General features: G+C 30.4%; 1 protein-coding gene across 1 annotated transcript in view; it reads right to left on the reverse strand.

Annotated features, from left to right (window-relative positions):
• Positions 1-12,896: 12,896 nt before the first annotated feature.
• The window catches only part of LOC129233660 (leucine-rich repeat-containing protein let-4-like), a 196,019-nt gene continuing 192,733 nt past the window's right edge, over positions 12,897-16,182 (reverse strand). Inside the window, exons 6-7 of the mRNA XM_054867639.1 lie at positions 15,396-15,535; positions 12,897-14,067 (exon numbers count right to left, since the gene is read on the reverse strand). Coding sequence (XP_054723614.1) covers positions 13,820-14,067; positions 15,396-15,535 — 388 coding nt within the window. The 3' untranslated portion in view covers positions 12,897-13,819. The remainder of the gene's footprint in view (positions 14,068-15,395; positions 15,536-16,182) is intronic.

The following is a 16,182-nucleotide window of genomic DNA, read 5'->3' on the forward strand; positions in this document are numbered from 1 at the left end:
CTTCAATTTATGCATTTTTTTTTAAATAGTTCTAATGAAAATTCTAAAAATATCAAAAATAAAAATTCGTCATTACCTGAGACTGAGAATATTTCAATGAATTTATGTTTTTCTTTCAGAAAAGATGCTGAACAAACGAGCTGCGTCTTACCTTAACCTCAAAATTATTTGTTTTGAAAGAAAAAAAAATATTTAACTTCATGGCTCAATGCTATTTATCTGCCGACTTTTGCTTTCTCCTTTCATTTTATATTTTCCTCTTTTTTTTTTAAATTTGCCTTTCTAAACTTGTTTTAAATATGGAATTAAAAAAAAAGTAGTTTTTACGGAACCTGAAAAATTAAACAAACTGATCTTTGCAGACTAAAACTTAATTATCTGTCTTTTTAAATTTAATTTCTTTCCTCAAAACTAAAGCGAAGTCAAAACCCTCAGGCTCAAAACTAATGTGTCATTAAGTTATTAGAATATTTTAATAGGTTTTTGTTTAGTTTTTCTCAGTTACAAGTTTTTTTCTTTTCTTTTTGTTTTAAAATTTTTAAGTCGCATGTATTGCTTACTATTGTCAAAACCTTTAAAAAAAAAACATTTATACAAATAAAGGGTGATGTGATTATTCGAAACGTTTTTGGGAAGTAACTGCTTCAGTGTAATTCTTCATTTAATTTTTCCTTCTCCATTTCAAATAAACTTTTAAATTGGTGTTTCAATATTGAAAAAAATAATCATCGCAACAGTTTAATGTAACTGTGTTTTTCTGTTTTTTTTTTTTTTTTCGTAAAGCAAGAAATAATCGATAGTCTAAAACAGGACACAAAACTCGGGTATGAAAACTCAGTTTATAGAGGAATTTTTTTATTTACTTTCTTTTTAAAGATATTTAAGAGTACTAAGAGTTTTGCTGGTGTTTAGTTGTGATTGGCATAATCAAGAGATCTGCGTGTGAGTGCTCTAGTTGATTACAAAATCCCTCGAGATATTTATTCGATACTGAAAACCCTCGTGCGACTTTATCTGATGCTGATTATTTGAATAGGAGTAGTCCACAAATGAAATCCCGCGGAGGGAGTTTCGTTAAATTGTGAGTTTGTAACAAGGGAGAGAGATAGAGGGTAACAAGAAATGTGACATGACAAATTTTGTTTGAGAAAAACATTTTTATAATATATATATATATATATATATATCTATATATCTATCTATCTATCTATATATATATATATAATATATATATATATATATATATATATATATATATATATATATACTCTCTCTAAAAACAACAATTTCAAAAATGACGAAAAAGTACTCAAATTCGAACATATCGTGAGTCAAAATGGCTCCGACTACGTGGTATTCAAATTTGAAACGTTCAAATACTCATCCAATACTAAAATCAACATGTGTGCTCATTTTTGAGGTATTTGTGCTCATTTTTGAACGTGTAATAATTTTAAAACCAAGTATTATGTGCTCATTTTTGAGTATGAAATAGTTCAGCACACTATTTGAAAACATTGGTACTCACATTTGAAACAAATGGATTCAAGAAAATCTGAAAGCATGAATGCACTCATTTTTGAAAACTTCCTTTTTCTCAGTGCATATGTATATATATATATATATATATATATATATATATATATATATATATATATATATATATATATATATATATATATATATATATATATATATATATATATATATATATATATATATATATATATATATATATATATATATATATATTTATTTTTTTTTTTTTAAAGTAATAAGTTAAAGTAAGGCACTTTTTAAGAAAGAGGGGGGGGGGGAGTCAATTATGTTGAGGAAAAGTTCAACACATGTATTGACAAACTTTTACCAGATTCACGCGGTATCCAAACACTCAACAGTACTTTCGGCTAGGTTAACGTGTTTCGTTGGAGCATGTAAATCCTGCCTGTGAGTTTGACGTCCATAGTAAGAGATTTCTGTGGTACAAAATATTTCATTGGCATTTTATGCTAGTCATACTGAGCTTTTTGACCAAATAAAGCAAAAGAATATGTAGAATTATGACTTATATGTATATAACGTTTACTGCAACTATCAGTCTTTGCAAGAAAAATCATCTGGACGTTTTTTGAACAATTTTGCGTGGAAAGGGGAGACGTTTCTTGCAAGACACATTAATTTTCATTGCAAAATTGTGCTTTAAAACACTAGTTTCGCGTACAATGTATGTTAAAATCAGTAATCGGTTCCGGTAATTAGCTCTGCTAAAAAAAGGAAAGAAAGAAAGAAAGTGATTAGTAAATTTAAAAAAAAAAGTTGTTAGGTGCGAAATATTGCATAATTCCTTATTAAACGTTTTTAACCCCTAAACGCATGATTTAAATAAAACCTTTTTTATAAGAGTTATTTGACTTGGTTTTTTCTTTAAGTCATAACGAAATATGCTTTAAAAACCCTTTTTTTTTTGTTCAGGTATGGTTAATGGTTGAAAAAGCATTTGAAAGCACTGAGATTTAGCTGAAAAAACAGTAATTTTTTTTACAGCCAAATGTTTTAAAACACTTTACTGTATATTCAAAAATACACGAGTGCGCAAGTAGAAAGTTTTTATTTGTCAGAGAACAGCATGAAGTAAGCATTCTCAAGCGCAAAAAAATTTATGAAACGGGTATGTAACAAATACTGAAAATATAAACCTTTTTTTATTTTTCTAGCAGCACTAGTGCTGCTATTTACAAGTTGGAAATAGGGCTCGACCGATGGCTATTTTAGGCCGATGGGCCGATGCTAATTGTTGGCCAATGGTTCAAAGACGGTCGATGGCTGATGGAAACACCTAACTAAAGGACGGCTGAAATGTAGGCTTCAAACTTTTTTTAAGGAACAAAAAAGTATTCAGTACATTGTAGAGACAGATGGCAAATAAAATTTGAAATAATGAATGGATAAATAAATTTAATACCTAGGTAGAGGCCTCTGATATATTTATATTTCTTATTTTTTGAATGAAAATATTATGTCGAAAATCACATACAAGTAGAAAAAAAATACATGAGTCGCAGAAATATGTTTCTAACAAAAGAGGAAAGAGAGAGAGCGATTTAAAGGCTTGTCATAAAAAGTCACACCAGTAAATTAAAGTTAAATGCTCAAAGGTAAAAACAGAAGTGAAACAAAACTTTAACTAAAGATTTATTGTATTTCAACCAATAAAAAAAAAGTAAGGATAGAAATCTAAAATATTACTATCGGAATACTTTAAAAAGTTGTTGGAAAAGAAAAACTTTAGGAAGTTTTTCCACTAAATTTTTATTTGAAATAAATAAAGATAGGAACGTAGAACCAAAGAGGGTAAAGAAAACGCGATTGTCGGCCATCAACCAACGATGGCCTTCAACCGCGTTTTCAAGATTCCGAAAAAATGTCGGTGCAATTCCCCCATAAAATCAATGCAAATACCCCCTCAACGCAACACTCCCGGAAATTGTCAAAAATTGCGTTTTTGGGGTTTCAATTTCTAAAAACTGGCATTGGATAGGAGACTCCGATTTGTCAGCTAATGCCTACCAAAAGAGTGGCCTACAATTGTTTTTATAAGATTTTAAACTTAAAATAATCTGGGGACATGCTCCTCTCAACAGCATTAAAGTTCGTCTAAAATTATTTTTGGATTTCAATTTTGAAAAATAACTGGCGAAGAGTCTCCCATGCGTCTGAAATTGTGTTGTTAGGCTTTCATTTTAAAAGATTTCTACAAGAGACTCATTGATCCCAATCCCTTCCTTTAACGTTATCAAAATAGATTACAGTCGCGTTTTTAAAACTTCCATTTTCAGAAACTTCCTGCGGAGGGAAAACCCAACTAATATCATCGAATATCCTCTAAAACTGCGATTTTAGAACTGCAACTTCCTTAATTGCTCCGAACGAGCCCTTAAACCCCACCCCCTCTACTTTCGCTAACAAAGCTAGGGCTTACAATCGTGTTTTTAGGACTTCCATTTCGGAGAATTTTTAGAGAAGAGGCACCCCCTGAACCTCTTCCGCCACAAACATTCCTGAGGATCTTCTTAAAGTTTTTTTTTTTTTTTTTTTTTTGCGTTTTTGGAATTTCATTATTAATATATTGCCGCAAAAGAGTGCCTAAATCCTATCTCTTCCCCTAACGCTTCCCAAGATGGTTTGCAATCAAAGACAAACTGCATTACTTAACAATAATACTAGTTATAAATTACAGGTTCAAATAAAACTTTTACTTATGATTATCTCCATAACTAATATTCGTTACAGCAGAAAAACCAATTCTACAAACACGATGTAACACAACAGCTATTACTCCAAGTGCAGAGCTTTTTTCGCCATATAGTGAACGTAAATAGATTTCCTGAATGTGCTACATGTTGTTTAACATTATTATAATGGGATAATTTTTTTTTATAAATAAGGTCGAGTTATCAGAAAGATGTAATTGGCTTGAAAAAATAAAAGCATATACATATATGTAATTTTTTAAACATTTTTCCAACATTTAATACTATTTAAATTTTTTAAATTAAATTTCGCTTTCTTTAGTCGCTCACTTTAATAGCTGTGGAGAAATGATTTTCTGAATCAGTTCATGCCAATATAATCAACGATAAAGTTGAATATAGAATTTAAGGAAATTTATTTATTTTTTCCTTTTTCATTTCTAAAAAATAAATAAATAAAACTAAATCTCCCGTGAAAGTAAAACTACAGCATGCAACCGTTTTTTAAGGGAACGAGCTGTAAAATTATAAATAATGATTTCAGTGGAAAAAACTAGTCTTCTTTACAGGTCTTAAAAATGAGAAAGAAAAATCATGGGAATTTTAATCACCGTAACGAAACCCTGAATTCTCACCGTTTCTTCCACTATTCTTATGATTAAGCTTTTACTGCAGTTAAAATATTCAATTAAGGGCCAGATTATATGTCAGATTATACGAGTATTTATTTGTTTAGTGTTAAATTAAAAGGGGAAGCTAAAATCGGGAAAATGCCGAGGTTTTCGATTTCTGTTCGAGCAGAAAAAAATTCGGAAATTTTATCCAGAGATATTGGTTGTCGATGGGCCCCCATCATCCTCCCCCAATTTGTGGCTCGTTTTTTGTACTAAATTGTTCGACTAACCTGCTAATACATACTATAATTATTTCAATTTAAGAGCATAAAATTCCTAAAACTCTCATCAAAGTGAGTGCTTGATAAGTGTCAGCCGTGTTGTGAAAATTTCGGTAATGATCCGAAACTCGGCATATTTTCGAAGCTCAAAATTGATATTGGTTCCGTTGCTGTCTGATTTCGGCCCCTATGCTGCACGTACTTTCAATTATGTAGTAAATATAGATAAATAATAGTTAGAATTTTTTTCCCCCAAAAAACATCGGCCATACATCGGCATTTAGATCAAGGACGATGGACCGATGTTTTCTTCAAATTAGCATCGGCCGTCGATGCCGATGGATAAATTTTTGAATCATCGGCGCCATGGATCGGCGTGGCCGAAGCATCGGTCGATTCCTAGTTTGAAATTGATTTAACAGCATCTTCAGTCTGCATATATCTCATACTTTATTTCTGTGTGTAATGGGGTGGAATAAAGAAAATGAATTTTCAAATTTCGAAACGCCTCGGGTCTCAAAAGTTGCCTTTTAGCATCAATAGATCCCATTTAAAATTTTAGCCTCCAGAGCTAAGTTCGAAAACCTTTGTGTTCGAAAATCGCCCCCCAAAAAAATTTCAACCTATTTTAATTTTGTAAGATCGTGTGAAAATGAATGAAAAAAGTCGATATTCGGTTCATTTGTCGCTTTTGGGAAATTTTTAAAAATTACTGCAATGAACTAAAACTTCTAGGAGATATAAATGTTTCCTTGAGTTAACATTTACTCCCAAAAATTTTAAAAATAAAATATATTGTTTCGTAAAAAACGGTCACATTTTTGCGCTTTTGGACACTGACCCCAAACGCATGGAAATTCGAAAATTCATTTTGTTTAGTTTATCCGAGTGTGCAACAACAAGGTTTAAAAAACTTTCATAGGATTTAAAAGAACTTAATTGAGTATGTTGTCAAGTGAAAACATATGGCTTTTAAGAATTTAAATAATTAAATGAAAAGGAATGTTTTACCTTTAATAGCTAAAAAGAAATAGAGTGAAAATGTACAAAATAATTGCATTAAAATATGATACTCTTTATCATCTAAGTTATTACTTAGATCAAAAATCAAAATCTTCAATGTCAGATACGGTGTAGTTCTAATTTAGCCATTGCTTTTATTTCATAGTTAATTAAACTTACCTTTAATTTTCATTTTAGAAAAAAATAAATGAACCCATGCAATCTTAAAAGCGGTACATGTATATTTTTTCAAACGAAAAGCTTGATTTAATACAACTTTTTGCTTCTTGCTAATGTATTTTTTTAGTTTGACGGGAAAAGTTTTTTTTTATGTCATTAACACTTTATTTTTCTTCTCGACGATGAAGCCTTTTGATGTCTTTTAGATTTCCTGAAGCAGGTGAAATGAATAACATCATTTTTTTTTTCGTTTTCTTGAGTAAGTAGCTGTTAATATTCTAAAGCTATAAAAATACAGAAGAACCTGTCTGTTTAGTTAAGAGATTAAAACATGAAAATCAAGAATTCAATGAGTAGAGTCATGTTTTAATTAGATAAAAAAGCAGTGCGAAAATAAAAAATAATTGAAACTGCCGCTCGCTACGATTTTAACGTTTTCTACACCAAAAAGTTGCGTCTTTTTTCTTCAATTTATGCACTACGTTTAGATGATTTGAAAAATTTATTTTACATTTTAACGTTTTGTATCGTTTTCAAATGAATTTAAAAAAGATAGTTTATCTACATGTCTTGAGGAATGAAATATTATTCTGCGGTTTTATTTTTCTGGTAAAATACTTAAAAGTAGATTAAAAAAAAGATAGCATCTGACGCAAAAATAAAGCAACAGAGATCATGTTTTAAAGTTATAAATTAAAAATATGGATTATTGAAAAAGAGAAAAATTACGTAGATAGAACAGCTATCAAAAAAGAAATCTCAAGGGAGTTATTGATTTAGATTGATTTTTTTCTTTTTTGAAACATATACCATATGCTATTAGCTTTGGTTCTTTTGATTGAAACTCTGTTTTGCAAAAAAGAAGGAGTTCTAACAGCCAATTTAAAATAATGAAAAAGAAACACTAGAGACGAAGGGTAAACTTTAGTCTCTAGTAACTTTTGGGCATATACGTTGAATTCATTTTGCAAAATGGGTTTTATCTTGCCGAGAGCATGTTTTGAATCCTTAAAATATTTTTATTATCGTCTGTAACAGAAAGTTTTACAATATAGGTAGCTTTTATCTAATTATTCAAAAAAAGATTCAAAAGAGAGAAAAAAAAAAAAAAAAAAAAAAAAAAAAAAAAAACTCAAAACACGCAAAATGCAAATGATTTGCAAAATAATCCTTAAGTTTAATTCCATCAAATGAAACAAAAAAAAATTATTGAAACAGCAACAATAACAAACAAATGCACCCAAAAACTTTGGTTTATCACCAGTTTTGCCGACAGTTCAAATTTACTCCCTTCTTTAGTGCGTCAAAAGGTACGGTTGAAACTGAAAAACAGGGGAAGCAAAAAATTTCGTGTCGGCGAAACTGAGGAGACACCTAAACGTTTTATTATAGTGGTTTTATCCATAGATATTCGTGAAATGACAATGTGCAAGCAACATAAAACAGTCATAAAGAATAAAATGTTATTCCAAAACTTGAACTGAATAAAAAAAACTTTCCCCGTTTAGTCGTATAAGCGTTAAAAAAAATTACGCTTATAATTATTTTGATGTAAAAATAAAAGTTCTTTTTTTCTCTATTTTCTTTCTGTAATTATTTTCTTTTCCATTTTTAATTCGAGATACTGAAACATTGCTTTTGGGCGATTCGCGAAAAAATGTCCCATGCACAACGCTAAGTTTTTTATTTTTTCCAGCTACCCAAAGCCTTCAAAAAATAATGCTATTGGGGAATAATACATGCTCTAATGTACTATCAAAGCATAACAGCTAATCCCATATTTAACTACTAGTGGTACCCGCACGGCTTTGCCCGTAATAGAAACAATTAAAAGGTCTTTTGGTTCGCCTGTATATTTACAAATAATGTGTGGTGAATTTTCTCGCCAATTGACATGTACCCATGTTACGGTTCCACGTTATGATAATTTCGTAATTTACTCGTCCATCTTATGATAATTTTGTTCTTAAAATTGGAATAGAAAAAGAACCACATCGAAGTTTTGAAAACCCGCTTCGAGATGCACACCCTCATGCTACAAACTAACTTTGTGCCAGATTTCATGAAAATCGGCCGAACGGTCTAGGCGCTATGCGCGTCAGAGATCCAGACATCCTCCGGATATCCAGACAGAGAGACTTTCAGCTTTATTATTAGTAAAGATAAAGATATCAGCGCTACTTTGGCAAGATCCTGACAGACAGAGAGAGATCCGGACAGAGAGACTTTCAGCTTTATTATTAGTAAAGAAGAGTTACTTGAATAAAATAGCGTTGCGCGTGGGACATTTTTTCGAGAATCGCCCTTTTGAAGACTGCATATTTCTTCCTGTAATTTTAAGATTCTGAAACTTCTGAAATGGGACATCGAATAGATCGACCAAATATAGTGGGCAAAGTAGTTTGATATTTGATTTGTTTGTTGTTCGAGAAAAGTAGTTTGATATCGTTTTCAAGCAAGTAACAGTTAATTACTTTTTATGTAAGCAAAAGGTCTGCTCCGTTTGAGTTAATTGTAACGACGTAATTTGAAGGTACAATTATTTTACAGTTACATCCATAGTTACGGCACAAAACGGGCTCTCTAACTAACGGCGGAAATTTACTTGTTCCTTTTAACCCCATAGCATAAGCATCAAATCATGGTTTTCTAGGGAAAACTAATTTTAATGTGGAACAGAAAATACCAAGAGTTCGGCATGAAGCAATACTTGGGCTTGTCGACTGAATTATGTAAAACCAATGACGTGCGATTTAAATCATCAATGATTTTTTTCGTCTTTGTTGCAGTCAGGGTGAATGCAGCCTCATGACGGTACACACAAGAAATTCATGTCAATAAAAAACACCAAATCGGCCAGGAATAAGGCACATAATAGAACATAAACGTTACTAATTAATTTCATAAAAATAATCAATGAAAAGAAGTAGTATGTCAAATACTTGCTTGCAAAAATAATTAGTTTAATGTAAATATGGCTGAAATAATTTAAATTTATTCATTAAATGTTTGAACGCAATGTGGGACGGATTATATTGTCGTCGGTTTAGGGTAGGTGACCCCCATAACCCTCCCCTTGTATCCACCCCTGTCCCTGGGTTTTATTGCCGTTCTTTGTATTGTAAACAGTACACAAACACACACACACAAGCGCGCACGCATGCTTGCACAACTAAATTCAGCAATTCTTATTGAAAAAGGGACGCATGAAAACATTCAAAATTTTATTATTTTCTATATGCAAACATTAAAAGACAGGTTATGTTTTAGAAGGAAGACATTGAAGGTAGAATACATTACAACATTCCGTCTTTTAAAATCTGTACTTTTTAGAACTAAATTCACGCGTGATTGTCACATCATAAAATTTTCACTTAGTCAAAATTATTATAAAATTCAAGGAAAGAGATATAATTATGGTAAAAGTCTTTGAAGAATATATAAATACGTTTCATTAATTACACATTTTTAAATAAACACATTGAAAACAATCTGTTTAAATCTTGTTGTTGCAATGCAATATACAAATAATATGCTTCTTTAAATAAAATACATTTTTGATATTGTGCTTTTATAAAAGACTTTAAACTCCTTCTTTTCTTCCTTTTAATTTTTTTACTTTCTTTTACAAAAAAAAGGAAGTATTGTATTCGCAAAAAACATTTCACTCAAAAATCGGCTTTAATTTCCATTTTGCTCGCTCCCGAATGAATATTGAGTTTTTTTTTCAACCCGACCACACGTGGATGTATGCCTCAGAACATATAGACACCCGAAATATCTATTTTGACGATTCCCGAGTTAATTACAACGAGTTTTCTCTTGACGTCCGTATGTACGTATGTGTGTATATGTGTATATGCGTATATGCGTATGTATTTCGTATAACTCAAAAACAGTATGTTTTTGAAAGTTGAAATTTGGTACGTAGACTCCTAGTGGGGTCTAGTTGTGCACCTACTCTTTTGGTTGCATTCGGATGTTCCAAAAAGGGTCTTTTGCACCTTTTTGGGGTAAAATCATTATTAATTTTAATGCAAACTCAAGTGGTGTTATAATTTGGCAAACATTTGGCAATGTATCGCCAATCTTTTGGTTGCCATATTTTGTCGCCAAACTTGGCGGTTTTTTTTTATTTTTTAATCTGGTTTCAATTGGGCCGTATTTAGAGAGTTAACCATTGAATCACATTAAAGCTGCCAATATTGGGAAAATTTATCTGTATAAAACGTTTTCTTTCCTTCGGTTCTCAGCAAACTTGTGGTGAAAATTTTTAAAGTGTTTCTTTGCTTACTCCGATGCACTATTATCATTAAATTAGAGTAAAAGGAATTCATGTGATGCACACACATCAGCTCGTTTTCTCTCATTTTCCTCTACGTTGAAAACTCTTTTCATGTATACATTCTTAATATAAGGAAAAATTTACTTAATTTTTATGCACATACGTATGCATCATACATCGTTTAGTTATTCAAGTAAAATATGTAATTTTAAATTTCAATTAAATTGGTTAATAGTTTTTAATAGTTTGAAGTCAAATATACTTAACACAAAAACAAACCTTGATACAGAAAAAATATTGCTTAATTTTATCTGCATTTACAAAATGCAATTTATTAATCCTTAAATCTGTCACACCTTCTTTATATTCCAAGTCAAACTGACGAAGTTGCTATAAAACTCTCTTCAAAATCTCTATGCTTTTCTGATGTTTAACGAGTTTAAATTGGCTGATATTTGGTAACGTCAGTGATTTTGTTTTACTTTCCCATCAAACAAAACTGATTTTAACAGGATTCGTAATGAACGATATTTTTTCTGAAATTGAACATTCCTATAGTTGCTCGGGATCGTTGAAAATAGTAAACATGATGCTAAGTCCAAAGTTTTAGATAAAATAAAGAAATTTGCTAAGTAGTTGGAATAAGGAACCATATTTCACATAACGAAATGTTTCATGGACAGCTGCAATGCATGAATTCGTAAAAATCCAATAAACTATCTACGCTACATAATAGACATTTTCAAAAGTTTCAATAATTTTTTTACTGATACGAAATTTGTTCAAGCAATACAAGATCCAGATATTTTTCAAAAAGTAAAATTATCTTATTTTCAGAACACGGCAGCTCACAGCTTTTGAATCAACGATTATTTTTACTAGGAAACACATGCTTGAAGTTTTAGCATATTTTGGTACTTTAACTTTGTTAAATTATCTTTTCCACTTCTTCTTCTAATAGCTATTATTTTTAACTTATGTGAGTCCGATTATTCCTGAAATCATGATCTTCACAAAAAAACATTTTGATATAAAAGTAAAAGTATTTCCTAAAACTCATTAACGTAAACAAATTGGTTAAATGAAAGTAATTTGATTGAATATTTATTTACGTATGTATAAAACTTCGTATTCAAACACTTGCAAGTGAAAAGTTATAATAGAGTTACTGTTTAACAATGGGTATTTCTTTAATTAGAACTTGATGAAATTTAGAGAAATATTAATACCAAACAGAAAAACAAATGCTATGAAATTTTTATTCTTGATTTTACTTTCAACATTGAACCAGGTCAATGTGATTCCATAATATTTCCAAGCTTTAAAGAAAAATAATTATTAAAAGCAGTTTCATGAGTATTTGTTTAGAGTTGCTTCTAAAACGTAAATTTAAGTGCGTCTTCTGTAAAGTATAAAGCTATTCAAATGATCTTAGAACTAATTATGATTTTTACAAATTGAGAAAAGCTATATTTCATTAAGAAGTATTTCATTAAAAAAACTGGTTTTTTAAATTAATTTTAATATTGCTTGTTGCCTGTTTTTATGTACCTGAATAGTTTGCTCTTAAAATTGTAACTAAAAAAATTTATAGTTATAAAATTTTGCTTGAACACTTATTTCAATTTGCTTATAAGCATTATACACTTTAAATGAACGCATATGTAATATCCAATAATTAAAGACATTTTTACTTCTTTTAGATATCATCATTTTTTATTGATCTCATTTCGACCTCAACCTGATAAACCTGATCAACCTGGTTTAAGCGATTTATTTTGTCTTTTTGATAGGCCCTGTCAGTCGCATGGCATTTTTTATTGAAAATCTACTCCACAAATAATCAAACAAGCAGCGGTTTTTATGTCAAGAATCATCGGAAGTTCTGACCTTCGTTTTGGCATAAAAGTTAAAATTCTTTCAAGAACTGCATTGATTTTGAAAGAGTCACATGACTCTTTTTTACTGAACATCTACTCCAAAAATAATCACACAACCTCGCTTTTTATGTCAAAAATCATCGAAAATGCAGATCTTTTTCTTTACATAAAAGTTAAAATTCTGTTAAGAACTGAATTTTAAAGAACTTACCAATTGTTTTTGACGCAAGAAAATATACTACATATATGCTACACCAATGAATAAGAAAGGTAAACTTTCATCTTTAAAATTTTTTACTCATCAAACAATCCAAAAATAGTATATAACTCAAAACAATTGCAAAAATTTCGACTTATGAAAGCATCCAAGTTGCAATAAAGTGCCTCATTTTTATCTGGCGTTTTTTAAATAATAAAATCATACATTTACAACAAAAATACCATTATTAATCAAAACTTACCACAATTTCGTCTCTTTCTTAATAAAAACCTACGAATCAAGTGAGCAGAAAGTTCACGTCATAGTGATGTAATAAACTTCTGCGAAACTTATACAAAGACTTTTGTAAATAAAAGAACTGGTAACAGTATTTAATCTGAAATTAAATTAAAAATTTAAAACGTTGACTAAAATTTAGGCAAAGTTATAAATTTTGAGAGCACGGAGTAATTACTTAACTGCAATTCTTGATTGCGAAAACTTTCTCAGAAACGAATTTAAGATTTAATTTTATTATTATCATCAATATTATTGTTATTTTCTTACTTCAAGAAAGACTCCGTCGTGACTCTTAGTTTAGCATATGCCTTTCTTTTCTGACTCTTCCACAAAATAAAAATGCATCTTGTGCTCTGTGGAGAACATTACATGTAGACAAAGTGCAAACCATTTTACTCAACCGCTTAGAGCTTTTAAGCGTAGTTTTATGTACAATAACAAGTTTTCTAATTTTAATGAACGTTAAACTCTGGTTTCAATGTTAATGTCCTCTTGTTATACAGCTTTCTCCGTTCTTTCTTTTTGATTCTTGCGCTTGGCCTCCAAATTCGTTTTGGCAACCGTATACGATTCAATTCGTAACACGTTGATGGGCTGAAGAATATGTTTTTACATTTACCACATATCTTCAGTTCAAACTATTGTAAAGTCTTCGTAGAAATAAGGAATGTTTTATGGTTTTAGAAAGTTCAAACCATTTTAAACAGACGGTTTACAGGCCATTGATCGATTGATTCAGTTTGATCTTGGGAGAGAGCATTCGGAACGCATTCCGAAATATCTTGTAGCTTGTTCATCAAATTTCACAAAACGTCTTCAAATGTAGATTTAGGAAATTGAAACTGATATGCATGTAGCTATAAGTAGAGTTAAAATACAAATAATGTCAATGTGGAGCATATTTGCTGAAGATATGCAAGCTAGCTGGTCATTTGGTATTTCGGACAAAGGCATGCTTTGGTATTGGTCAGGACTTCCGCATTTCGTCTCTTGAGCCATATTGACAATGTTCGAACCTTTCCCTTTGACCCAGTCTCTCAACCAAGCAATTTTGCAGTCACAATGGAATGGGTTACCTAAAAAAGAACAACATTAACTTGATACATTTTTTTACTAAATTCCAGTTTTACTAATCAGAAAATAAGCATGATCAACGATATTTTGGCGCTTCAGCAAGCATGTTTTACGCATTGAAAATCGAGTATATGCCTTTAAAGTTTAGTCAAACGTATTTTGAAGTTTGTAAGAAATTTTTTTATCATAATGTAAAATGGAGCAAAATAATTTGAATTAAAAAAATGCATTTTGATGCTTTGTAATAATTTTCAATGCCAAATGTCAAACATTTAAAATGCTAAAGATTAAAAGAATAATATAAGTAATAATATAAGTCTTCTTTATTTGATCCTTACAAATTTAAACGGAATTGATCATTATTACAGTCTGTACAGTTTTCGTAAATTTACCTCCTCTAAATTGAACTTTAACTCATTGCAAAATGTCGCAGGGTATTTTCACGCTCCGAAAAAACCCTAGCTATATATCTGACGCTGATATGTTTGATGCAGTTACAATATATTTTTCATTCTTGGAATTGTTGTATTCATTATTTTACTTTTAGTTCCATTTTAATTAAATCTGCTAAGATTATTTCAAACTATTAATGTAATGCTTTGAGTATTTTTTTTAAATATAGAAATATGTGAAGAGAAAACTAAGACTTTCTTCACATTTACTATGTACTGCTTCATTGCTTCAGTTTCATAAAATACAACGTATATGAACACGATATCTCTTGGGATTACTGCGGTAATAAAAATATCCTTTTTTCATATATTTTTAAAAATAAATTCTAGGTTTCTGAATATTAGACTACTTGTTTTTTTTTTATCTTATGCTTGAAAGTAACATACCTTTCTTATTTGTTTATTTTTTAATCAACCGAGGTCATCAATTGCAGTTAAAATCTTGGGGATGCTTACATTAAAAGAGGTAGTATTTTTGTTAAAAAAACTTGCCAAATCGAAACTACTTAAAGCACGAAGCCTTCTTTCAATAGGATAGGTGAATCAAAGTGACCAGTGTTATTAAGGTAAACTACCTGCAACAAGTAGGATTGATACTTTTTGTTATCACAAAATGGCGGTACTGCCTTGTAAAACATCTATAGACAGTGCAAAAGGGAATTTCCAGATATGAGAAAAATAGGTTTAAATGGATGTTATATCAGTTTTATGACTTGTAAAAGCTAGACCTATTCTTCATACTTTAAGCATATCGTCGCCTCAGAGCAACAGTAACACATCTAATCCCAGAAAGAACACTAAAATATCTTATTCCTGCTCTGAGCCGACGATGTATAAGAAATGTATCGTATAGATTGTGCAGTTTTGTTATACATTACCGTGTATGTCAAATACTTGTAGCGTATTTAATATTGGAGCATATGTTTCATACGGCGCAGTATTCAGTTGGTTTGACTGCAGATACAACCATTCTAGAGAGTCTAGTGCTACTAATGACGTCGGATCAACTGAAGTCAACCTGCGAAGAAAGAAAATCTCACAATTAACTTTGTTATATCATTTCAAAATTATATTACTGCTTACTACACCGGTTTTGTCTTAGAGATTTATCAGAAATTCGTAAAACGTAATTGCTTCTAGTTCTTTAGCTCTCTTTAAATAATAATTCAAAGGGTACAGCTCTAGAGCGTGCAGTGGATAATCATTTATGTTGCCATACGACAAAATTTACGTAGTGATTTATCATTCGGAAAGAAACCACACTCTAACTTTACACTGAAATACATTTATGGAGCACGAGTTGAAAACAGCGTTTTCCGCATTTTTATATAAAGATAATTCTGAGAAAAAGGAAATTTTTTAAAGTGACGCAAATTTTAAATATGTACAGTTATCGAAGTAGGATGGTAAAATTAGAAGGTAGTTTTTAAGCAATATAAAATAGAAAAAAAAACACACAAACAAACACGCAGTTATTTTAAAACTTAAAACATGTATAACTTATATTTTGTTTTGCCTATTTTTATTTCATAACGAAAAGCAAAGTAAAAAGGGTAAATAGTAGCAAAAATAATGCTCAAAAAGTTTTATATTTGTGAAATGTGTATGACTGCAATGTGTATTATAGCTGCTAATGAAAAGAAATTAAACTTTTTCAGGAAATTT

The sequence above is a fragment of the Uloborus diversus genome, chromosome 1 (assembly GCF_026930045.1).
Source record: "Uloborus diversus isolate 005 chromosome 1, Udiv.v.3.1, whole genome shotgun sequence".
Classification (NCBI taxonomy): Eukaryota; Metazoa; Arthropoda; class Arachnida; order Araneae; family Uloboridae; genus Uloborus; species Uloborus diversus.